Source organism: Pteropus alecto, unplaced genomic scaffold (genome assembly GCF_000325575.1).
Source record: "Pteropus alecto unplaced genomic scaffold, ASM32557v1 scaffold109, whole genome shotgun sequence".
Taxonomy (NCBI): domain Eukaryota; kingdom Metazoa; phylum Chordata; class Mammalia; order Chiroptera; family Pteropodidae; genus Pteropus; species Pteropus alecto.
In genome coordinates this window covers 9,453,023-9,479,339 of record NW_006494608.1, presented here as the reverse complement: position 1 = coordinate 9,479,339, position 26,317 = coordinate 9,453,023, and the positions used below count along the sequence as shown (strand labels likewise).

Here is a 26,317-nt window from a genome sequence, read left to right as displayed (position 1 = left end):
GACGAGAATTTCCCAAATCTAAGCAATGAGCTGGAGCTTGGAATTCAAGAAGTCAAAAGAACACCCAATTATCTCAATCCAAAAAAGAAAACCTAAATAGATCTATCAGCAGTATAAATTGAAACAATCATCAAAAACCTACCAAAAAGTAAAAGTCCAGGACCAGATGGTTTCACCAGTGAATTTTATCAAACGTTCAAAGATTTAATACCTATCCTCCTCAAACTCTTCCAAAAAATTGAAGAGGAGACAATACTTCACAACTCATTTTATGAGGCCAATATTCTCCTGATACCAAAACCTGGTAGAGATAACACAAAAAAAGAAAACTACAAACCAATATCTCAACACAGATGCAAAAATCCTAAATAAGATACTAGGACAGAATACAGAACAGAATACAGCAACATATTAAAAAGATTATACACCACGACCAAGTGGGCTTCATCCCAGGGGCATAGGGATGGTTCAACATATGTAAATCGATTAAAGTGATACACCACATAAACAAATTAAAAAATAAGAATCATATGATCATATCAATAGATGTAGAAAAAGCCTTCGACAAGATACAGCATCCATTTATGATCAAAACACTTAACAAAGTCAGTAGAGAAGGAAAGTACCTTAACATAATAAAAGCCATCTATGACAAACCCTCAGCCAACATTATACTTAATGGTGAAAAACTAAAAACCTTCTCTCTAAGATCAGGAACGAGGCAAGACTGTCCACTATCGCTGCTATTATTCAATATAACATTGGAGGTCTTAGCAAATGCAATCAGACAAGAGAAAGATATAAAAGGCATCCGAATAGGAAATGAAGAAGTCACACTGTCACTATTTACGGGTGACATGATTCTCTATATAGAAAATCCTAAAGACTCCGCTAGAACTCTAGAAACAATAAGCAAAGACAGTAAAGTTTCTGGATATAAAATCAGTGTTCAAAAATCCACAGCATTCCTATACTCTAATAATGAAGTGTAAGAAAAAGTGGAAAAAATAATTCCTTTTGCAATTGCAACAAAAATAATACAATACCTACGAATAAATTAAACGAAACATGTGAAGACCTATATAATAAAAACTGCAAGACCCTATTAAAAGAAATTGAAAAAGATACAAAGAAATGGAAAGATATTCCATGTTCTTGGACTGGAAGAATCAACATAGTTAAAATGACCATATTACCTAAATCATTATACAGATTTAATGCAATCCCCATCAAAATTCTCAACAGCATATTTTAAAGAAATAGAACAAAAACTCAACAGATTAGTAAGGAAGCACAAAAGACATCGAATCACCAAAGCCATCTTGAGAAAAAAGAATGAGGCTGGAGGCATCACTCTGCACGACTTCATATTATATTTAAAAGCGACAATATCAAAACGGCATGGATTAGTAGCAAAACAGACACATAAACCATTGGAACAGAAGTAAACCCATATTTATACGGGCAAATACTTTTCGACAAAAAAACCAAAAACATACAGTGGAGAAAAAATAGCCTCTTCAGTAAATGGTGCTGGGAAAACTGAAAAGCCACTTGCAAAAGAATGAAAGTAGACTGCTGTCTATCATCATACACCAAAATTAACTCAAAATGGATTAAGGACCTGAATATAAGACCTGAAACAATAAAATACATAGAAGAAAACACAGGAACTAAACTCAAAGACCTTGGACTTAAAGAGGATTTTATGAATCTGACCTCAAAGGCAAGGGAAGTAAAAGCTAAAAAAAAATGTATAGAGGAGAAAGGAAAGCCTCTTCAATAAATGTTGCTGAGAAAACTGGAAAGCCATCTGCAAAAGAATGAAACTAGACAGTTGTATATTACCATACACCAAAATTAAATCAAAATGGATTAAGGACCTGAATATAAGACCTGAAACAATAAATTGCATAGAAGAAAATATAGGAACTAAATTCATGGACCTTGGACTAAAGAGGATTTTATGAATTTGACCTCAAAGGCAAGGGAAGAAAAAGCAAAAATAAATGAATTGGACTTCATTAAACTAAAAACTTCTGCTCAGCAAAATAACAGTCAACAAGGTAAAGAGACAACCATCTGAATGGGAAAATATATTTTCAAGCAATGTCTCCAATAAGGGCCTAATACCCAAAATATTTAAAGAACTCCTACAACTCAATAACGACAAAAAAATAAATAAATAAATGATCCAATTAAAATTGGGCAGAGGATGACCTAAATGGACACTTCTCCCAAGAAGACATAGTCAACAAACACATGAAAAGATGCTCAACATCGCTAGATATTAGGGAAATGCAAATCAAAACCACAGTGAGATACCATCTAACATCTGTTAGAATAGCTTTTATCAACAGGACAAGTAATAACAAGTTTTGGAGAGGATGCAGAGAAAAAAGAGACCCTCATATACTGCTGGTGGGACTGCAAATTGTTATAGCCACTATAGAAAACAATATAGAGGTTCCTCAAAAAACTAAGAATGGATCTACCATATGATCTGGCAATCCCTCTACTGAGTATTTACCCCAAAGACTTGAAAACACATATCCAAAAAGATAGTTGCACACCAATGTTCATAGAAGTATTATTTACAGTGACCAAGACATGGAAGAAACCAAAGTGTCCTACGATGGATGATTGGCTAAAGAAGCTGTAGTACATATATACAGTGGAATATTATTCAGCCATAAGAAGAGATGAAATATCATCATTTGCGACAACATGGATGAACCTCTAGATAATCATGCTAAGTGAAATAAGCCAGACAGAAAAAGTTGAAAACCACATGATATCACTTATTTGTGGGATATAAACCTAAAAGCAACAAATAAACAGGACAAACAAACAGAGACTCATGGACATGGACTGTAGACTATTGGTTATCAGAGGGTAGGAGGTAGGAAAGGAGCAGGGAGGTAGACTGTAAAAGGGGTCAAATCTGTGGTGACAGTAAGAAATCTAACTATAGGAGGTGAACATACAGTGTAAATATATATATGCCTTACTATTAAAGTGTACAGCTGAAACTTATTGGATTAGGTAACCAATGTCACCATAAAAATAATAATAATAGTAATAATAATAATAATTAATTAATTTTGAGAGAACAAATGTAAACAAAAAATAATTAATAATGGCAAACTTCCCTAATCTGGTGAAGAATATAGAGAATAACCCCAGGAAGCTTATTGAGTCCCTAAAAAAAATGAACCCAAAGAGGCCCACGCCAAGACACATCATAATTAAAATGCCAAAGGTTAAAATACAAAGAGAGAATCTTAAAAGCAGCAAGAGAAAAGCAATTAGTTTTCTACAAGGGAGCACCCATAAGACTGGCAGCAGATTTCTCAAAAGAAACTATGCGGGACAGAAGAGCTTGGCACACAATATTCGACGTGATGAAAACCCAGGATCTATAACCAAGAATACTTTATCCAGCAAAGCTATCATTTAGAGTATCAAAATCAGGAATAAAGAATGGTAATAAGTACATTCCTAACAATAAGTATCTCAAATGGAAAAGAATTAAGTGCTCCAACTGAAAAACAGAGTGGATGGCTGGATAAGAAAACAAGACCTCTACAAATGCTGCCAACAAGAGACTCACTTCAGATTAAAAGACACACACAGACTAAAAGGAAGGGGAAAAAGATATTACCTTGATGGACCTAGAGGGTATTGCACTGAAAAAATAAGTTGGATAGACAAAGACAAATATGCATGATTTCATATACAAGGGGAATCTAAAGAACAAAATCAACAACAAAAATAAAAGCTGAAATAAACTCATAGATACAGAGGATATTTTGAGGGTTACCAGATGGGAGGGGTTTGGGGGAGACAGCAAAAAAAAGGGAAAGGGATTAAGAGGTACAAATTGATAGTTGCAGAACAGACATGGAGATATAGAGTGTAGCATGGGGAAGATGGTTAATAATGTTGTAATAAATATGTAAGGGGGAAGAGGGGTACTATATTTAGTGAGGTGATCACTTTGCAAATTATGTAGATCTCTGATCACTATGCTATACAATTGAAACTGGTATATTACTGTATGCCAATTATAATTGAAAAAAAACCTCTTTGAATTGTACAATACAAATACCAGCAACTAACTGTCTATTTCAATAAAGCTGGGAAAAAAACAACAAAAAAAACATGTATAAAGAATGGTAATAACTACATTCCTATCAACAAGTACCTCAAATGGAAAAGAATTAAGTGCTCCAACCAAAAGAGAGTCTGGCTGAATGGATAAGAAAATAAGACCCCTACATATGCTGCCTACAAGAGACTCACTTCAGATTAAAAGGAAGGGGATAAAAAAAGATATTGCCTTGATGGACCTAGAGGATACTACGCTGAATAAAATAAGTTAGACAGAGAAAGACAAATACTACATAATTTCACATACATATTGAATCTAAAGAACAAAATAAACAACAACAATGAAAACAAACTCAGACACCGAGAATATTTTGAGGGTTACTAGACAGGAAAGGGGTTGGTGGATGGCAAAAAAGGGCAAAGGGATTAAGAAGTACAAATGGAAAAATACAAAAGAGTCATGGGGATATAAAGTGTAGCATAAGGAAAATAGTCAACAATGTTGTAATAAATATGTAAGGGGGCAGAGGGGTACTACATTTAGTGGGGTGATTGCTTTGTGAAGTATACAGATCTCTAATCACTAAGCTGTACAACTGAAACTAATATTGTATACCAACTATAATTGAAAAAAATTCACTGAACTGTACAATGTAAATATGAGCAACTGTGTATTATATTTCAATAAAGCTGTAAAAAAAGAAGTTATTGTTCATATAGATACAATGGAATAGTACTCGGCCATAAAAAAAATAAAATCCTACCATTCGCAATGATATGAATGGACCTAGAGGTTAATATACTAAGCAAAATAAGTCAGAGAAAGATAAATACCATATGATTTCACTCAAATGAGAAATCTAAGGAACGAAAAGAACAAACTAATCAAAAACAGACTCACAAACATAGGAGACAATCTGGTGACGGCCAGAGGGGTTGAGGGACTAGGAGAAAGCAGTGAAGGGTTAAAGAAGTACAAATTAGTAGGTGATAGATGGTCATGGGGATGGGGAGCACAGCATAGGGAATGCAGTCAGCAGTAATGTAATGGCTATGTGTAGAGCCAGAGGGGTGATAGAGTAATTAGGGGGATCGTAAATGCCTAACCAATGTACTGTATACTTGAAATTACGTAAATGCCTAACCAATGTACTATATACTTGAAATTAATAATAAAATAAAATGCTAAAAAAATTGTTTGCTTTTCCCAAAACAGTAAGAAATAATTTAAACCTCCAGAATTTTTTCCCAATGTAAAAGTAAAGAAAAACATGTATACTTTAGTAAATGTCCCAAATAAGTATATAGAAATAATATACGTATTCAATAGAAAATTACCTTGATATTTCCCTGAGATAAACGGTCTGCATGGCTTTCTTCAAGTGTGGTTCAATATTTCTCCAGAGTTTGCGAGTATCACGTTCACTTGCTACTCCAAAGGGGAGGAAATTTCAATTATTTAGAGCTTACAAAATTTTTTTCAAAAGAAATATTAATAAATAAAATTACATAGTTACCTTCTCCTTTAACCACAGGTTCACAATATTTAGGAAAATTAAGTACTGCCTGCAAACAAAGGAAGAAAGTAGTTGTATACCACAATTAGGAATTATTTTTCAAGTAATATTTTTATTACAATTCAGGCAATTTTATTTCATTGCAATTGCTCAAGTAAAATGTTATTACAGCTTATTACTATAATAATAAAACAGTAAATATCAATAATGGTAGTAAAACAATATGTAAAATATTCCTTAATTGGCTAATCCTGCCTAATGTATTAGTCCCTAGATATAAAGTAATACAACAAAGCATATTTTGTAATTTTAGGTCATAATTAATTATATCACAAAGGACCAAAAACATACAATAAAATACCTCTAGCTCAACGAATTAACCTGTTATTTTCCAAGGTCTGATCATTCTCACAAATTAAACATCATCTAGTTCAGAACAACTCAAATTACTTCGACTGGCAGCACTATTTGAGATTGTTATAAATCCAAGTTCTTGGCACCATCCCAGCCAGGCATACTAGATCAGAATCTCTGAGGATGAGTCCCAGGAATCTATGTCTAAATAATCTCTCCAGGAGTTCTACATATTCTAAAGCCTGACCAGCACTAACCAATCGTATTAGTAGTTTTCCATGAATCAGCACTGCATTCTGAAAAGTTGTTTAACCAAATTGAGTACATGTAATTGTCCAAAAGTCTCTATATTTAAGTAAACCTATAAAAGCTAGTAATCCTTTCTAACAAGTTGAATTTTATGAAATATCTGTTCAAATGCAAAATACTTTTCACAACTCTGGCTATTAACATTCAAACATGCTCTCCAATATTATCCCCATTTCTCTTATATTAATCCTCAAATGATTGCAAATTCCCATTTCTCTGTATTAGGATTACTTAAAACAAAATCTAAATTCAAACCCACTGGTATTTTAAACTGTCCTCCCAACTACTCAGAAAAATGAAAATAAAAGGCTATTAACAAAATCACAAAAATAATTCCAAAGCCGAAACAGAAATAATTTTTAGATAATTTTTTGATATTATGAATTTTCACTACCACTATATATTACACCATATAACTAACTTCCAATTATTCCTTAACTTGCAAGTATTTAGCTTAATTAGTTGCATTAATAAAAAGGAGGGAGAGGAGAGGCATAACTGTATTAAGAAATGACCAAGTGCTCAGCAAATACTAGTACTCATAATAGTAACAGAAGCATAATTATCCAGAGCTAATTACAGCCATCTGCTATTTTATTCCTGACCAGTGCGTTTTTATTATGCCCATTGGTTAGCTGAGGGAACAGCAGCAAAATATAAGTTGTCTACAAGCACACAGAGATTCCACTGCCTGAATTTATGATCATGGATCTGTGAGGTGTTTTGGGAATTTACTTCAAAACAAAAAAGGATGCCATGTTTTCAAAGACTGATTTGGGTGAAACAGAATATAGATATACCTCGTTTTATTGCACTTTGCTTTACTGCACTTCACAGGTGTTGTGTTTTTCAAGACCTTCCACCAGCAAAGAGGTTATGACTTGCTTTATTGCAATACTTGCTTTACTATGGTGGTCTGAAACCCAACCTGTAATATCTCCAGAGTATGCTTGTATTTCCCTTACAATGCAAAGAAAACTTGCATTAATTTACAATCTAGGATAAATACTGAATAGGCTGCCACATGACAAGACAGGCAATTTGAGAAGCTTTCCCAACTCTTTCTCAGAGAATTTTCAAAAAGCCTTTATTGTTGTATTTGAAATTATTTGTTAGAAAATAATCTCATACATGTATGTCATAATAAGCAGAATTCTAAGACCCCAAGACTCCTGGCCTCTAATATGCACATACCTTCTCTCAGTTAGTCAATCAAACACTAAATTAGGCACTGCTGTGAAGGGATTTTGTAGATGCAATTAAAGTTCCAAAGATTATACTATTAATGGGTGAGTTAAAATAAGTAGATGATCAGATAAGTCTGACCTAATCACATGAACCTTTTAAAAGCTAAGTTCCCTCTGGCTCATCACAGAAGTCAGATATGTTGTGTATGAGAAGGATTCAACATGCCTTTACTGGCTTGTAGATGGAGGGGGCCGCATGGCAAAGAATGTGGGTGGTCTCTAGGAGGCCAGAGAAAGACTCCTGGCTGACAGCCAGCATGGGAACTTCAGACCTCGTTCTTACAAACAAGAGGCAATGGATTCTGTCAAAAATCTGAATGAATTTGGAAGCTTTTTCCCTATATGAGAATTCAGTTCAGCCAAAACTTTAATTTTAGCCTTGTCATATCCTGAGCAGAGAAGCAAGTAACAGTTGCCTGGATTTCTGACCTAGAGAACTGTGAGCTAATGTGTGTTGTTTTAAGCCACTAACTTTGTAGCAATTTGTTTTACATCAATACAAAACTAACACATACATTGAAGTATAAATATAAAAACATATTCCATAGCCAAATACAAATAATTTCTGAACTGTTTTGCCTTTTTTAGAATACCTAAATTTTACTTCAAAAACATCAGAGGATCAATATCAGAACTGAGAACATTTGCATTAACGACAATTTATAGGAATTTTCATCAATGAGGCCTTCCTATATGCCCAGTCTTACTATCCTAGGTAACCTATACGTATTAACTCATTTAATCCTCCAAATGAGTTATTATTATCCCCATTTTACAGTGAAGTTAAATTATGCTTCTATTCTGACTTCTACTTCTCTAATCGGACAGAAAAAACTCACCCCTATTAAAGGGCTGGTTAGATTCGGTCAGAACCACCCTGATAATTGCTCTGTCTTAAAATATGACATCCAGAGAAACCAGACTGATAGGAAAAAATTAATAAGTTGAAATTCAGATAAGGAACAAGATATTTACATTTCAAAGTACTTCCCCCACAGAATATATATTAATTACAAAGGAAAAAAATACCACCTTAATCAAATGATCGAAGTGAACATTATCATTAATGAGATGAAATCAAATCTTTTAACACCTGACAGGATGCAATGAGAACACAGCATCGTTTCTGTGATGGTCCTGTCAGATACATAACCTGAATCTAACCATGAAGAAACATTAGACAAACCGAACTTGAGGGAGATACTACAAAATGACTGGCCTGTAATCTTCAAACATGTCAAGGTTTATGAAAGTCAAAGACTGAGAAACTGTTTCAGATGAAAGGTCAAGAGACATGACAACTAACTGCAATAGGTGATTCTGAACTGAATTCTTTTGCACTGAAGTACATTACTGAAACAAATGACAAATCTTTTTTATTTTTAATTATGAGGTAACATTGGTTAATACAATTATATAATTTTCAGGTGGCAAATCTTGACTAGGGTCTGAGTATAAGACTGTAGCAATAAATCAATTTTCTGATTTTGATGTTTGTGCCTTGGTTATTATGTAGGAGGATGTCTTTGTAGAAAATGAACACTAAAGATTCAGGGGTAATGGGGAATCGGGTCACAAACTTACTCTCAAATGTTTTAGGGAAAAAGAGGGAAAGTTCTTTTTACTGTATTTGCAATGTTCCTATAAATTAAAATTACTTCCTAATTTCTTAAATTTTTAAAATATGCAATACTTTCATTATCTTGTAAATACTGTATCTAATGAAATAATGAGAGCAAACTATTAACATGTCAGTACCACTCAATGTGGTTATGATACAAAAAGAATTCTTAATTCTTTGCAGCCATGAATAAAAGAACTCTGTAAAGGCCTAACTAGTAAAGCGACCTTAAATACCACTTGCTGCTTACTCTATGTCTAAAGATTATGTGACTTGTCAGAATATGCCACAGCTATGTTTAACATGGATGAATATCTCAAAATGTTGAGCAAAGGTAGATAAAAAAAATACATGCTGTGTCTCCATTTACAAAAAATTTTAAAACAAGCAAAACTAATCTTTTTTTTTAGGCGAGGCAACCATTGGTTGACTTCACAGATTGCAAGGACCTTGTCAGCTTATAATCCCTTATTTTTTACTTTTTACGCCTATAGTACCTGGTCTTCCTAGGTAGTCTCCCATCCAAGTACTAACCAGGCCTAACCCTGCTTAGCTTCTGAGATCAAATGGGATTGGGCTTGTTCAGGGTGTCATGGCCGTAGATACAAAACTAATCTTTGATATCAGAAATAAGGACAGTGATTTCCATCAGGAAGGAAAAAAGAGGAAGAAATTGGGAGGAAACATGAAGTGGGCTCCTGAGATGCTGGTAATTTTCTGTTTGACCTAGATTTATTTACACACGTGTTTTTGTTTTGTGATAATTCACCAGATACATATTTATGGTTTCTGTGCTTTTCTATATGGTATACTTTAATCAAAAAGCTAAAAAAAAATAAAAGAAAAATAAACCTAACTAGATTACTTCTAATTAAAGATTCAACCTCTCCCTTAAGTATCTTTAACCACAGAATAGCTCTTCGTGAAAAAGACATCCTCACCCACAAATAATCAGTACAGAGTACAAAAGAGTAGTAAAGAATACCTACTCACCCAGCCATCTGTCAAATCAACTCTGGCAATCAATGGGATGATAGTTGTTCTGTCAGATCACCCCTCAAACTTCATTGACTTTAATATATGATGCAAACCTACAGCAGATATTAGCAGTATCCATACTTGGGCTCTGTTCATGTTCTTGCAGATAAGCAAGATCTCGATCTATTTCTGAGCCTGTGAACTTTTGCTCAGAAGAAGGAAATGAACTAAAATTACCTGATCTCCAACAGGTTATCAGGCATTTTACATGTGTTCTCTTTTTACTTCACAAAATTTCTTTTGAGGTAGATATTATATCTACTTAACAGGAGAGAAAACTCACTTAAAAAGATTAAGAAATTTGGCCCAAAATCACAGACCTATAAATGAAGAAGTTTCTGCATCTGTAAAATGAGGATTCATGATAGTACCTTCCTTTATAGGACTGTTGTAAAAATTAATTGACAATAATAGTAAAAGGTTTACAACAATGTCCAGCACACAGTAAGTACTCAATAAAGGCTGGCTATTATTTAAGAGGTAGTAGAGTATAATGTTTATGAGCAAGTGCTATAGACCCAGACATCATGATTCTTTATTCACAAAATTTTATAATCTTTTCATTTAAGTTCTCAGGGACCATTTTTTCCTATCATACAATGGTAAATAAGCAAAAGTAATATATACAGAAACGTATCCATGTATACTGTCTTTATGAATGAAGATAGCTGAAGGACATATTTGTAACCACTTCAGAACAATCTCTTCCTCATTAAAAAATATTGTTTAAAAAATACGTGAAAGAATTTGAGATCTGGGAATTTAATGATACCATTTGAAGTAGTCAGAGAGTATTTTGGGTGGTCAGTTGCTAAGATAGCTAAGTTACATATAAGACAGCATAAGTCTATCTGTACTTTATGCAGCTAAAAGGACATTAGCTCCTTTACTGTCCCGCTGCCACTTCTCCCACTCTTAAACATCCATAGACCATCTACCTAGCCCAATGCTCAAAAGTGAAATGAAACTTCTATTCCCTAGGAATTGCTGGGTCCTGGCTATAAAAAAGCAGCTATATCATTTTAAAAAATTCATGAAATATAAATGATACTCTCAAAAATTATATTTTAAAAGAATATTTACTCAAATGACTTAGTATTATCAGTAATGTCACATAATATCTTTAAAGATATTATTCATATGCACTTTAATAGAGTATTTCATTTTATAATCAGAAAAATCATCTGGAGTGACATTAGAAACATGGTGGAGTGAGAGATGTCCCCAGATCTCTCCCCTTGAAACAATAATAAGCTGAACATCTAAAACTCAACAAAAAACACCCAAACTGTACATCACCACGTCTGAGCGTGGGATCTGTGCATAAGAGCTACCACAAGTCAGAACTCTGGGTATCAGGCGGTGGATTGGGAGAAACAAAGAAGCTGCCTAGCGCAGCTGCCAGAGCTCCCTGTAGGAGGAGCGGAGGGGAGAAGGTGCAGCGACTTCCCTGAACAGCCCTGCCTGGGAGTGCTATGAGTACCATGCGGCCGGAGGCAGTGGTGCTCAGTTATCAGGGCAGAAAAGCAGGGATGGCAGAGAAACAACAGTTAATTTTTACCAGCCGTGGCTGCAAAACATGAGGCTGAGCCTCGACTCCCATTCCCCAACCCAGAGGGCCCCTCTCCCTATATCCCCCAACACCAAACACCGTGGAGCCCAGGGGAATCTGAGTAAATGCTACCAAAACTGTCACTAAGACTGACAGGGACTGAGACTGAGGGTAGCGAGCGTGATTAAACATCTGTAGGGGGGAAAAAAAGCATTATTAAGGCTTTATATAAAGCAGGGATCCAAGAGACTTACAAGCCACCTACTGGAAACCAAAAGAAAAATGCCTTATTTGCAACGGGCTAAAAAAAAGACCTTTATATAATAAATCTTTCTGGAAAAAAGCAGAATACACTTCCATTAATGCCCAGAGAAATAGTCCATTAAACACCATGAACAACCAAGGTTACAAGGCAACTCAGAAAGAAAGAGAAAAATATCCAGAAAATAAGCTTACAGACATAGAAATATGCTACTTAAATGACAGAGAATTCAGGATGGTACTTCTGAAAAAACTCAATGGGTTCCGGAATGAATCACAGCAACAATTTCAGGAACTGAAAAAACAACTAGATGAACAGAGTAAGGAGACTGAAACCCTCAAAATGAACAGAATAGATCTTCTGAAGATAAATAACACTGCAAGAGTTGAAAAATGAAATAGCAAGCTTGGGAAATAGAGTCGACCAAATGGAGGAAAGGATCAGTGATATCGAAGACAGAAATCTAGAAATAAATCAGAAGGAAGAAGAGAGAACCCAAAGAATGAAAAATAATGAAAGAGAAATACAAGAACTAGCTGATACCATCAGAAGAAACATAAGAATAATGGGCATTCTCAAAGGCGAGAAAAGGAGCAGAGATTAGAAAGCATTTTCAGACAAATAATCGAAGAGAATTTCCCAAATCTAAGGAATGAGCTGGAGCTTGGAATTCAAGAAGTCAACAGAACACCCAATTATCTCATCTCAAAAAGGCCTTCTCCAAGACACATTGTATTAAAACTACCAGCCAAGAATAATGTATCCAGCTAAGCTCTCCTTTAGACATGAAGGAAAAATAAAGACCTTTCCAGACATACAAAAACTGAGGGCATTCTCCAGTACGAGGCCTGCATTACAGAAAATACTGAAAGGGATCAGCTCACCTAAAATAAAATGACAACAACAAAAAAATACATAATTAGGAGTAAGGTGACTATCAGGCAAAGACGCAGAGAAGTGCAACCCTTACTAAGAACAGGGCATTACAAGCTTAAATAATAAGAAGAGATTTGCTACAGCAAGATAATAATGAACATTCAGCACACATAGGGACGAATTGAGACAACAATGACTGAAAAGGGGAGAATTCAAAGATCCAAATTTGTAAAGGGGAATGGAGATAAGGCACGTGCAATAAAAAATGGACGTATATATAAACATCCCTTTACATATTCGTAATGTAGCCACATGCAAAAAAATTCAGAACTGAAATATATAACATAAAACAAGAAGGAACAGCGGGAAAACCCACAAAACCCAACCAAAATTAAAAAACAGACACAAGGACAAGGAAGCAATGAAAACACCGAGCTACCAGAAAGCAAAAGGTAAAATGGCTGTAGGAAAACTTGATATTTCAATAATATTTCAATAATTGCCCTAAATGTAAATGGACTGAACTCATCAATAAAAAGGCACAGAGTTGCAGAATGGATTAAAAAACAAAACCCAAACATATGCTGCCTCCAAGAGACACATCTCAGCTCCAAAGACAAATATTTACTCAAAAGTAAAAGGGTGGAAAATGATATTTCAAGCAAATGGATTTCAGAGAAAAGAGGGAGTAGTGGTACTAATATCAGACGAAACAGACTGCAAAATAAAAAAGGTTAAGAAAGATACTGAGGGACACTTCATAATGATAAAGGGAATCATGTACCAAGAAGACATAATACTTATTAATATCTGTGCTCCCAATCAAGGAGCCCCAAAATATATGAAGCAATTACTAACAGAATTAAAGGGAGAAACAGACCAAAACACTATCGTAATAGGGGACCTAAATACCCCACTGTTGGATATGGATAGATCATCCAAACAGAAAATCAATAAGGAAATAACATCCTTAAATGATACATTAGACCAACTGGACACAATTGACATTGAAAGAGCCTTTCATCTCAAAACAGCTGCTTATACATTCTTCTCTAGTGCACATGGAACATTCTCAAGAATCGACCACATACTGGGACACAGAGATAGCTTCAACAAATATAAGAGTTGAAATCATACCAACCATATTCTTTGTTCATAATGCTTTGAAAGTAGAAAGAAAAAAGAAAGTGGGAAGAACTCTAGAGGACACACATATGGCCAACAAATATTTGAAAAGATGCTTAACATCGCTAGCTATTAGGGAAATGCAAATCAAAACCACAATGAGATACCATCTCGTTCCTATTTAAATAGCTATAATCAACAGGGCAAGTAATAACAAATGTTGGAGAGGATGTCTCATACACTGCTGGTGGGACTGAAAATTGGTACAGCCACTATGGAAAATATGGAGGTTCCTCAAAAAACTAAGAATTGATCTACTATATGATCCAGCAATCCCTCTACTGGGTATATACCCCAAAGACTTGAAAACCCATATCCGAAAACATATTTGCACACCGATGTTCACAGCAGCATTATTTACAGTGGCCAGGACATGGCAGCAACGGAAGTATCTTACGATAGATGACTAAATAAAGAAGCTGTAGTACATATATACAATGGAATATTACTCAGCCATAAGAAGAAATGAAATACTGCCATTTGCAACAACATAGATGGACCTCGAGATAATCGTGCTAAGCAAAATAAGCCAGACAGAAGAAGCTGAAAATCACATGATATCGCTTATATGTGGGATATAAACCTAAAAGCAACAAACGAACAGGACAAACAGAGACTAGAGACTCAGGGACATAGACTATATACTAGCGGTTACTAGAGGGGAGGAAAGAGGGGGAGGGAGTAGGTAGATGGGGTAAAAGGGGTCAAATATGTGGTGATAGAAAGAAATCTAAATATGGGAGATGAACACACCATGTAAATATATAAATGCCTTACTGTTAAAATGTACAACTGAAATTTATCGTTAATCAATGTCACCATAAAAAAAAAGTTAATTAATTAAAAAAAATTATCTGAAGTATGTATTCTTAGTCCCACTTTAGAAATAAGGAAAATGCAGTACAGAAAATTAAGTATCATACCCAACATAACACAGGTGGTAAGCAGTAGAGCTAAGGTATATTTAATATTAAGTTCTCTGTTCATTCTACCATATATATTTCAATTATTTGGCACCCTCTTCTAAGTAACTGTGTCACGAGCAACCACTAGCCACAAGGACAAACAAAACAATAGGCATCAGAAACGTAGAACTGTACTCCAAAAGACTGCTAAACTCTGGCTTAGCAATTCATTTTTCTGAGATTTCTAAGAAAATTATATCTGGGGGTGGGGTGAAGGTCTGAAATACCTTTACATTTAATGCAATATATTTAATGTGGGAAATATAATAAATTCAATGTGACAGATGTTTAAAAAAATGAAAAATTAAAGTTTATTTAGAAAATGAATTATTCTGTGCTTTGCATCTATAAAAGTATAAAAATAACTTCAATTGATCTTTTTAAAAATTACGATTACAATTTTTTAGGACTATTATATAGATTGTCAGAGAAGACAAACCAAAGTGAATAGTCAAAGTAGTACTTTATGTCTCCTGTCTTGTGCTATGTATAGAACTAGCCTCAAAAAAATAATACTTAAATACCAATTCCTAAAATAAATTTAAAAGCACACACATAGAAAAGATGACTGAAAAGAATCTTTTGTAGGTGATTTATCAAATTTTCAAGATATACACCACTTGCAAACTTTGAAACAAAAACACTATCCATTTGAAAAACATATATATCTTTATTCTCCTATGTTCTACATATGGTAAAAATAAGAACACTACGTTATTTTTTTCTCCAATGCCTAAAGATAATTTTTTAAAGGCTTAGACCCTACTTCAAGCTTCAAGTTTGTGAATATGATGTAATAACCAAAAAAGCTGTAACCTTATCCCTAAATAAAATCATTCCTCAGTCAAACCCAAAAGACTTTATAAAATACCATATTTAAATATCTATTTTCTCCTTTTACATTTTATTTTCCTAGAAACAGTTTCCCTAAGTAATTCTTCCTTCTTGTAAAATCCAGTTTGAAATGACTGCTAATACTGGATTCAGGGACATCAGTACTAAGGGAGCAGTAACTGCGAGTTATTTCCCAGGAAAGACAGTGGAGTATTCGTTCCTACCTCCATCTCACCCAGGGATTGTTCACTGATCCTCAGTCTCTTTGTAAACCCCTCCCTCTGCTGTCATTTCCCTTGGGCACCAGGAATCCAAACAATCAACTTCTGGAGAGATGTTAAATGATGAGCTTGAATTAGAACAGCTTGTCTTTTGTTTCTTCCCTAATCAGAAGATGCTTGAATCTACATTTAAGTCAGAAGAGGCCTGAAATCTAAAATGTCCAAAATGTACTAAATGTGAACATAAGTTTAGATGGTCATCTTCTCCTAATGCTGTCTCAAATACACACTCAAACACACATTGAATCACTCTGAGAAATACTTTTCAGAGCGGGAAAAAAAAAAGCGGAGAAAATGTGCTAAGAGATATAGAATGCTACTTTGTAAGTAACTGTCTTCCAGCCTTAGATATCTTTTCTGTTACCTGGAGAGACGACCTTAAGTATTAATTGAAGGTTTTTAAAAGGGAAACCAGACATTCTTGCCTTCTTTCTTTTACATCCTCACAATTAAAGTGGAAGAAAGATCAAAGAAAAAATTAAATATGATAATTTTCTAAACTCCCTGTGTAATATAAACAGCTATTATAATGTTTAAAAAAATTTAAGTAATCTTTTATGTAAATTAGAAAATATTTTATATAAAGGTTATTAACGCAAGGTCAATAGCTAATGAAAGACCTGTAATTAAAGCTTCAGACCGCACTCAAGTTCATCTAGATTCCAGACCATTATCGCTACATATATAAAACCTTAAAGCTATGTCCTATAAAAATTAACGAAGAAGTAAAATTGCTTAAGTTTTTACACCTTTTTGTTACTCTTCATTTTGATTTTAATGAAGTTCTACATTTTCTATAATTAGAAAAAAGAGAAGAGAGAAAAACACTCCTACGGAAGAGTGAAAAGACATAATTAAAGTTTTCTAATCAGGTCAAAGTTTGTACTAACCCACAGATTTCTACCTTCCTATGGTGTATTAGCCTCAAAAGAGCGAGTCAAAATTTCCAGAATTTTCAGTTTCCAACCTACCACGCACAATTTCCATATGGAAAAATATTAAAAGATATAATTTTTTTAAAACCAAAATGCTCACTCACCAGATGTCTGAGCTCTTTCAAATCTCGGCAGACGGTATAGAAAACTCCAAGAAGAATATTAATGTAAGCGGCATAGAAATCAGCCGAATATTCTGGAGGATGATCGTGGGACAGGATCTTTTGAAGGTTCCCTGTTCACAGCACACAAATGAACTTAGAATAATTAATACAGCCCCTTAGTTATATCTTCTAGCATTGTACAATAAAAGTTTAAAATACACGGGCCTAGCAATAATTAAGGAATAAAACTATTACAAGATTAGAAATATAATACAAATTGTGAAACTGAGGTAAAACAATGATAAACTTAATGTCTTTTAAAAATTACTAAATTTTGCTTAAGACAAATATCAAACAATGATATCTATAGAAAACCTCAAGAATCTTATTACTGGCAAAAGCAATACGAAGGACAAAAAATAATATAGATTCCATTTTATTTTTCTGCCTATTAAGTATGTCAAATTGTAAAAACAAGAAAGGAGTACTATATAAACTAGGGGTACTACCACCAAACTGGAAAATGCTCTTCATTTTTTTAAAGTAAAAAGAATTCATAAATATTTTAATGAAAATCATAACACTTTGTCATTCCCTTTTATAAAACAATTTCTTTAAAAAATTTCTTCTTACAACTTTAGTATATTTCTCTTTTTACATTCTTTATACAATATCATACATTTGGACTTCTAAACTTGTATTTAATTCTGCTAGAAATATATTGTAGAAACATAGTTAACATTAAACCACCTATTAATCAAAATTTCCCAGTTATAGCACATGAATCCATTAGTCATTCATTCTTTACTGCAGTTCTCTCTGACTTCTTGGTGCAATGATCTCTTTACATTTCCCAAAGAAATCTTTGAATACGGTTGGTATTTTATATCTAGTTTCACAGGGTTCAAGACTTTTGCAATACTTACAAGTAAAAACTCTTATAGGATGTTCTGATCATGTCATTTTCCTTTTGTTTAAGGTTTCGATTAAGTGAGCATTTTTACCATGGATACCATGCTGTTTAGCAACAGCTCTTAACTTCAATCACTCTCTTATTCTCTTGTTCCTCAGAATCAGTTATATAGGTGCAAAATCACAATATATGTGGACTACCAATAGATATCCAGAAACAGAAATTTAGAAATTACTATATTATGGAGATCTTTTAAACAGGGCAGTTGATCCAAAAAAAATTTTTTTCAAAGACTAGTTTCATGCTTAGAACATTATCCCAAGCAGATTCCAGATAGAAGACTGTTACTTGATGCATTTTTATATCACAGCTACTGAAAAAAAATATGCAAAAGCCAAAACTTGACTATGGAATCTATGTAGTTTTATATTCTAATAACAAAATTTAAATCTAATGTCACCAAGTTTTTTTAAACTATGCATGAGAAAATATTTAATATACTGAAAACTTCCAAAGGTGACTTAAAACTTGGAGATAAAGATGTTTTTATATAAAAGTTACCAAACAACTGGATAGATGGAAGGAAGGAAGAGGGAAGGCAGGGGAGAAAGGATGGACAGTCGGACAGACAAAACATATATGGGCAAAAAAGATGGTCTATAAAAACATGGATGAGGAAATTTGGAAGTTATGTCTCCAGCTCAGACTGTACTCCTGAGCTCCTTCTGAACATCTCTGTCTAGATATCCTTCACTAGTGATCCTTAGTGCCTCATGTGAAAGTTGATTAGATGTTACCAATCGCCCACTTCAGTCCTGATGAAAGTCTTAATAAGAATTAGAAATCACACTGTGTTGCTGCAAAAGTAAAACAGCTGCTTAGAAACTACAGACAAAATCTCCGAGTACAACTCTATATTAAGTAAGCCATGCCAGCTCTAACAGTCTAGACTATTCAAGCTTATATAAAACAAATCCCATCTCTAATAGCTAAAAAGTGCTTCTAATTGGTCTTCTGGTGTCTTAAAATTTCGTTATCCAAGTACAGTCTAACACACATTTCTAAATTGAAGAAAGACTTCTGCTTCCAGTCATGATAAAGTAAGATGATCCAGAAATACTATCCTGTAATAAACACCTAAAAACTGGATAGAATATAGAAAACAACTATTTTCAGACATCAAACAGATAGTAAATGACTATGATACCTGAGAAAGGGGAAACAAATGAAGTGAGTCCCACCTTCAGCCAAGATATCTAACTAGAAGTAATTTTAAAACTAGTACAAGGAGAGTTCCAAAAGGAGCCCTTAATCTCAATGAATTAAACAAAGAAAAGCGCAGAGGGAACTAAGGCAGCTAGAATTTGCAGGGCAGAGTACAAGAGAAGTAGCTATGTAAGAAAGAGCTCTGGAAATCTGCATAAGGGTTCCCCTTGTCTTGGCTATATACCAATTGTTATATGCACAGAGTAAAACTCCATAATGACAAGCAAAAACAACTTCTGGGGGAAAAAAAACAATCATTAGAGAGCTATAAGTCAAACAGTTCTCAGAGTTTACATGGGGCTGTGAATCATTTACGTTCCCACCAGTCAGAATAAAGAAACTCTGCTGAATACATGGAGCATTCATTCAGCAGAGATTCCAGAAGGGCTAAATCTTATAACTGGAGCTAAAATTAAATGCTTACCAGGAAAAAGTCCAACATGCAACAACAAAAAACACAATTTCATTCAGTCAAAAATTACTAAACATATGAAGACTCATAATGGACACCTATAATACAGAAAAATTATTCAACAGAAACAAATCTAAAATCAAAGAGGTAATGGAATTAATAGACAAGGGCATTAAAACAACTATTATATTTATGCTCATATGCTCGAGGATACAAAGGGAAACAAAAGCATGAGATCTGTAATGAAAAATCACACAGGGTGGGATTAACGGCAGATTAGATAATTATAGAAAAAAAGGTCAGTGAACTTTTAAAGACAGAAACAAAAATGATCCCAAATAAAACAGAGAGAAAAAAAGATTTAAAAATTTAAATAGAGAGAGATTCAATAAATAAATAAATAAAGAGGGACAATATTAAGTGGTCTAACAGACATATAATATAGTGCCAGAAAAAGGAAAGGGGGTGGTTAAATTTTTGAAGAAATAACGGCTAAAAATGTTCCAAAGTTGATGAAACTATACATTCACATATCAAAGAAGCTCAACAAATCTCAAGTAGGATAAACGATAAAAGATATTTTCTTTGCTTTTATTTCTTTAAAACCCAAATAATAATGTATTATGGGGTTTATAATAAATGTAAAAGTAAAAATGTAGGACAACAATAGCACAAAGGTTGTAAGGCAAAATTTATAAGTCACTGAGATTTTCAGATTATATATTACTGGAGTGTAACTTATCCTGACTGATACAATGATCAAACCAAAAACCTGATCTACTACATTATAAACCACCTAAAGAAAAAGAAATGCATTTTACCAAAAGATGAGTAGTCTGCATGTGGCAGAAACCAGAAAACAAGAATTGCAAATTGGGCCCCTAGTGTCACTGCTGAGAGGAGAGAGTATCCTCAATATCACACACCATATTCCAAAAGATAATATATGCATCAAGTTATGATTGAATGACTTAGCCACTAAGATTATTCCTTTGCCCTGGTTGCATGCTTACTTTCTCCGACTATAATTTGGCTTGCCAATTAATGCTTCCTTTCTGAATGCCTTTTTGTGTGATTATGGTATTTTTCGCTTAAAAAAAAAAACTTGAAATGTAAGAGGCACTAGAATTTAATAATCAGATTAAATTTAGCTCCATATATACTTTTCAAAAATCCATCAGCCTATACTCTCTAAAACTGGCAAGATCACTTTAGTTATTTAATTGTCCTCGAATTCTTTCCATCTATGCTGCTTTGTATCTTTTTTTACTTTGTAAAATTTTTAATCAAATTCTATAATTCATTATACCATACTTTAATCCAACTTTGCTAAGGTACAGAAAATCATCATTTTAATAATTTTCTTGAATTCTAATTAATTTTTATTTTTAAGCCTACAGTACCCAGTATTCCTAGGTGGTCTCCCATCCAAATACTAACCAGGCCCAACCTTGCTTAGCTTCTAAAATTTTTTCAATACTGAAACCTAAAATGGGTCATGAAAAAAATTTAACTTCAAACAGTGATGACATAGGTACAAAGAAATCTTTTCAATGAAATCCTTTGATTTATTCTTTTCTTCCTACTCTTTTCTCTTTTCCTTATTTTGCAGTTTTCATGGAAGAGAAGCTACTGAAAATAAGGCCTCCCTTCATCTATTTTTTGGTTCCTTTTTTATCTCAGTTAATTAGTTAAGGCAGGAAGTATTCTTTCATTGCTGTTCTTGTGAAAAAAGGCAAAAACGTGATCTTAACAATGAATGTTTACAGCTGATTAGTTCAGAAGGGTAGTGTTAATGAGGCTAACCAAGGTCAAGGAATGCTATTTTTTCCAGAGCCTGCTAACCACCTGATGCTTCACAGTTATAATCTTTGAATCAAAAGTATCATATTTGTATAGTGACATCACAATATTAATCTAAAAAGCTATTCAACACCACAAAAAGCTATTGTGTTCTTCCAAAGATAAAAATCATCAGGATGCAAACCAAAAAGAAATAAGAAACAGAAGGGCCATCAGTTGGTACTCTAAGAATGCAGTAATGAAAAATGAAATTTACAAAATCAAAAATACATCTCACATAGTATTTAACCCAAGTACATGGTAAATAAAGATTTCAATGCAATTTTAATGTGCTTTGCCAACCTAGTCTGATTCTTACTTGTATGAATGTTACAACTGCAATATATACATCTTAATGCACTAGCTAAAAAATGTAAAAACATACCATAAGCACAAATATGTGAGAACTGGTTACTCAAAAAATTTTAGTCATAAAAGAATAACCCCTCAGTTACAAAATAAAATCTCTATAAATGCAGAATCATAAGCAACATTTTATTTGAGATTGGAAGCAAACTTTAACAGATTAAGACATCAAAGTATTCTCATTTGAACATGCTGGCTAAATCTTCCAAACAAAGACTATTTTACTGAGTATCAATCATCAAAACAATGTTTTAAAATTTACCTATGCTATAATCAGGGAAATACAAGACAAATGGCTCAAAGCATCCGGTATTTGGACGAAACTTTTCCCAAACAATTTCACTGAGAAAGATAACAGTCACATTTCTGTGGGTCTGTAAAGAAAAAGAAATGAAAGTAACTGCATTTAAAAATCTTAATCAGAGCACTAATTCCATCTGAATTTTTCTTTCAAATAAATACAGCAAAGTTGTAACATATAACAAATTATTTGCATGTTAATAAGCCATATTTAGAAAACCTAATCAAGGAATTCATCCACTTGCAAATTTTCATAAATAATTACTTGGTGTTTCCATAAAACTTTTGGATTAATCAACCTTTCAGTTACCCATGAATGCTAGGACAGTTACCCAAGGACTTATTTTATAGAAATTAAGAAACACATTTGCTTGAATAATTAAGACAAAACCTTTTTATGGGAATTTTTGAAGAAATCATTAGCTTTCAATCAATAAACAAAAAAAAAGGATAAACTTAACAGCTCTCATTAAAATGGCTACTGCAACCCAGAAAAAAATGAGTTGAAGAAAAACAGATGAGCCATACCATATAAACACATATTAGAAAATTTCTAAATTTTTTAAAGGTTATTTTCAAAGTATTAAGTAAAATTGATGAATATACATTAAAAACACAAACAAGTATGAGTATTCATATCTAAAACACCAGCATTAAGTAAACAGACATCTTTTGAAGTATATTTAAGAATTATAATTAGTATACCAGAAAGAACATTAAGAGAACAAGCTCACCATGTATGTTATCCTTCTGCAGAGCAGCCAAAAATGCCCTATGCATGCTAGTTAGGATTTATCAATAGATACCTCTGCCATTTTCAACACAGATTTTAATTTTTCCAATATTCTTTTTGATATCTCTCAAGTTGACAAAACCTGTTTTGTTCAACAACTATTCTTAGGATCCTATTTCAGAAATAAATTATAGCATACGCTGATGAAGATTTACTATTTATTGATTCTGAACTTATGTGTAATCTTATATTCCATATTTCATTATTTAGAAAAAAATTATTTTGGCTGCCAAAGAATTAATAATTCCACAAAAATCTAGCATCTTTATGAAAGGAAAAGATTTTTACTTTCAAATACTTTTTGTCTTATAAACTCATTAATTTTTAAGAATCCTTAAATTTATTTCTATAGAGATAAAAAAGTATGCTCTAACCACAATCATGATTCAAACCATTGAGTTGTTTTTGCTTTAAAATATGATTATCCAAAAGCATTTTATAAAATCAGTTTAAAAATACTGAAAAGTTTAAAAAAATGTATTTATCAGTCTGGAAGGATTTTAAGTTGCTAGTGGTTCATCTGAAAGTGTGTTCGATATACAATATCTATAATAATTTATACTTCATTTTACTCAGATAAATATTTAATATAAAAACACAAAATGTTTTTGCTATATTTCTCTTAAATGAGATACATTTTTAAAAATCAAGCATGTTTTCAGAAATATCAAAACAATTCTCTTTTCTGGTAGAGTACAGATTACTGTGAATCTTTTAATTTTCTTCAGTTTCCATAATTAAAACTAAAAAAAAAAAAATGTGAAAGGCCTAAAGACTGTGCAGGGACACAAAATCACCATTACTGGGCATGAAGGGAAAAACTAGGGTAAGTGATACTAGAAGGGCAAGGAGACAGACAGCAAGCAGCACTCTGGATACCAGACGGAGTCCTAGACCAACGCAACAGGAAGCAGCAGATATGAATGCCAAAATATATATATATATATACGAACACAACAAAATAATGAAAGAGAGGAGGAGACAACTGCTCAAACAAGACAGGTCCCTGATCTCAGCAGTAAGATGCCAAGAGTTAATGAAACTGGGAAAAGCTAGACTGTGTGAGGACACTTCCAGGATAAGCTACTGAGAGCTACACTTAATCTTCTTCCGTCCTCTCCATATTGGCCCTGGAAAACTATTACTAAAAGTGAATTTTAGGCATTGGCCTTAGGCACACCATGATTTCAGTGGCACTTGGAAAGCCTTCCCGAACTTTTAACAGCTTCTCAAATTTGAGTAATGCATTTAATTTTTCAAAGGTGAAAATGCTCTAAGCACTATCTCCCCAAATAGTTAATTTTTATTATAATGTTATTTAATATTTAAATAATATAGACAGAAAACTACGTAGTTTTCTGTAATATAGACAGAAAACTATTTATGATCAAAACATTCACAAAATTATAGAACCAAAATAAATTTATAAGTTAAATACAAAACTAGAAAAATCAATAAAATTTAAATTAACATTAACTGAAAATGATGAACAGTACTGTTTGTTCAAATTAAATTTTTGCTCACTTTGTGAACATGGTTCTAAAGGAAACGGCCACAGTTCTTTTGAGTTTAGCATTCCTATACCAACTGGTATGGTGAACAGTGAATTCTCTCATCAATTTTCTTTATTTAAACTACTGTAAAACCCTGTTTTTGCCATAATATTATTTGGCTTTCACCTGACACATATTAAAAAATATGCCTGCTCTTTTCCCAAGTCATGACAATTAGAGTGGCATTAATGCTGTTTGGTGCCAACACAACTGTAAATTGAAATAGAAAGCTGGTTCTGACAGAGTGGCCATGATATAGAAATTGAGATGAACCAAAGTAGACGTACCATTCTTTTTTTAGATTACTGAAATGAAAAGAAAAATTTAAATTCTTGCAGAAAGTCAGTCTAGCCCATTGCCACTTACTCTAGCAAACACCTAAAATCTTTTCATAGAAAGCAGTGTTAGTCACTTACAATTAGAAATAAAAAGCTAAAACAATTGAAGAATAAATGTTATCAAGTCATAAATTAACTTTGAAAAAAGGCTAATTGCACTCAGAATAGAGAAATGCAAATTAATATCATATTAAGATATCATTTCTCACCTATCAGATTAGCAAAAGGAAAAAAGTTGACAACACGATCTACTGATTAGGCCATAGGTGAAAAAGTCATTACTTACCAATTCTTGTAACCTAAGAAACCCAGGCAAAATATTCGCTTCCATATCTCTTAGATACTCTGCTTTATCTAGAACCTTATTAAAAAAAAAATGTGGCATCAAAATCAATTTGCAACGCCCTTTACAAAACATTTACAATTATGTTACAAATATTAAAAATATTAATGCACAATTCAAGAACTGAACTTTCCATGTTAAAAAGTTATAACATGAATTTTTAATGCTATTTACATTTGTGGAAGACATTTTAAATAAGTCAAATAAGTTTAAAAAATAGACTACTTATGACATGTTTTAACTCAAATTTCTAAATAGAAAATGAGTTATAGCTGTATTTAAAAGGTTTACTTCACAAGTAGGTAAACCATAGAAAAGATAATGATGCAAGATACTCTAAGGACATTTTCTTAGGTGTATAAGAAATACAACCATGTGCATTTTTTATTCCATTTGATAATAAATGTCCACTGTGAACCAAAAGTTACTACTCCTTCTGACGAGAGAGGGAAATTCTGAATTTCACCATGTAAAACTTTTCTTGCGTGAACTTTAACTGCATGCTACACCCTGTTTAACTAGATAACAGATCATGCTAAGTTAAAATTTTTGTTCAGTGTTACGACAATGTTATTGGGATTATGTTTTTTAAAAAGATACTTATTTTTTAGAGATATCTAGGATACATACTATATACAAAGAGTACACACATATAGATTAATAAATGAATATATATGATATACATATACAGTAGAATAAATATATGAAACATTTTTATGGATGACATGATGTGATTCAGGGAACAATGAACGGGGTACAAATGACACAAAAGTATGGCCACATGTTAATAATTATTAAAGCTGGGTGATGGGTTTATTTGGATACACTATACTATTGTTTATGTTTGGTTTCCATTAAAAAATAATGAAAATTTAAAAACCTGTTTGAAGAGGTCATCAATCAGTCCATAAAAAAAAAAAAATCAGTCTTAAAATCAGTACTTAAAACATTTATTCTTTTATCCAAAGAAAACCAAAACAATAATTCGTAAAGGTCTA

The 26,317-nt window shown here is 33.0% G+C and overlaps 1 protein-coding gene and 1 pseudogene across 8 annotated transcripts in view; both read right to left on the bottom strand.

Moving 5' to 3' along the window:
- ORC5 (origin recognition complex subunit 5) overlaps positions 1–26,317 on the bottom strand; it is a 170,114-nt gene that overhangs the window by 128,962 nt on the left and 14,835 nt on the right. For all 8 annotated transcript variants that reach the window (XM_015599540.2, XM_025041927.1, XM_015599539.2 and 5 more), the window contains exons 4-8: positions 25,263–25,337; positions 22,255–22,366; positions 17,194–17,324; positions 5,631–5,679; positions 5,452–5,542 (exon numbers count right to left, since the gene is read on the bottom strand). In XM_015599540.2, coding sequence (XP_015455026.1) covers positions 5,452–5,542; positions 5,631–5,679; positions 17,194–17,324; positions 22,255–22,366; positions 25,263–25,337 — 458 coding nt within the window. The remainder of the gene's footprint in view (positions 1–5,451; positions 5,543–5,630; positions 5,680–17,193; positions 17,325–22,254; positions 22,367–25,262; positions 25,338–26,317) is intronic.
- Positions 9,647–9,765, bottom strand: LOC112473573 (annotated as a pseudogene).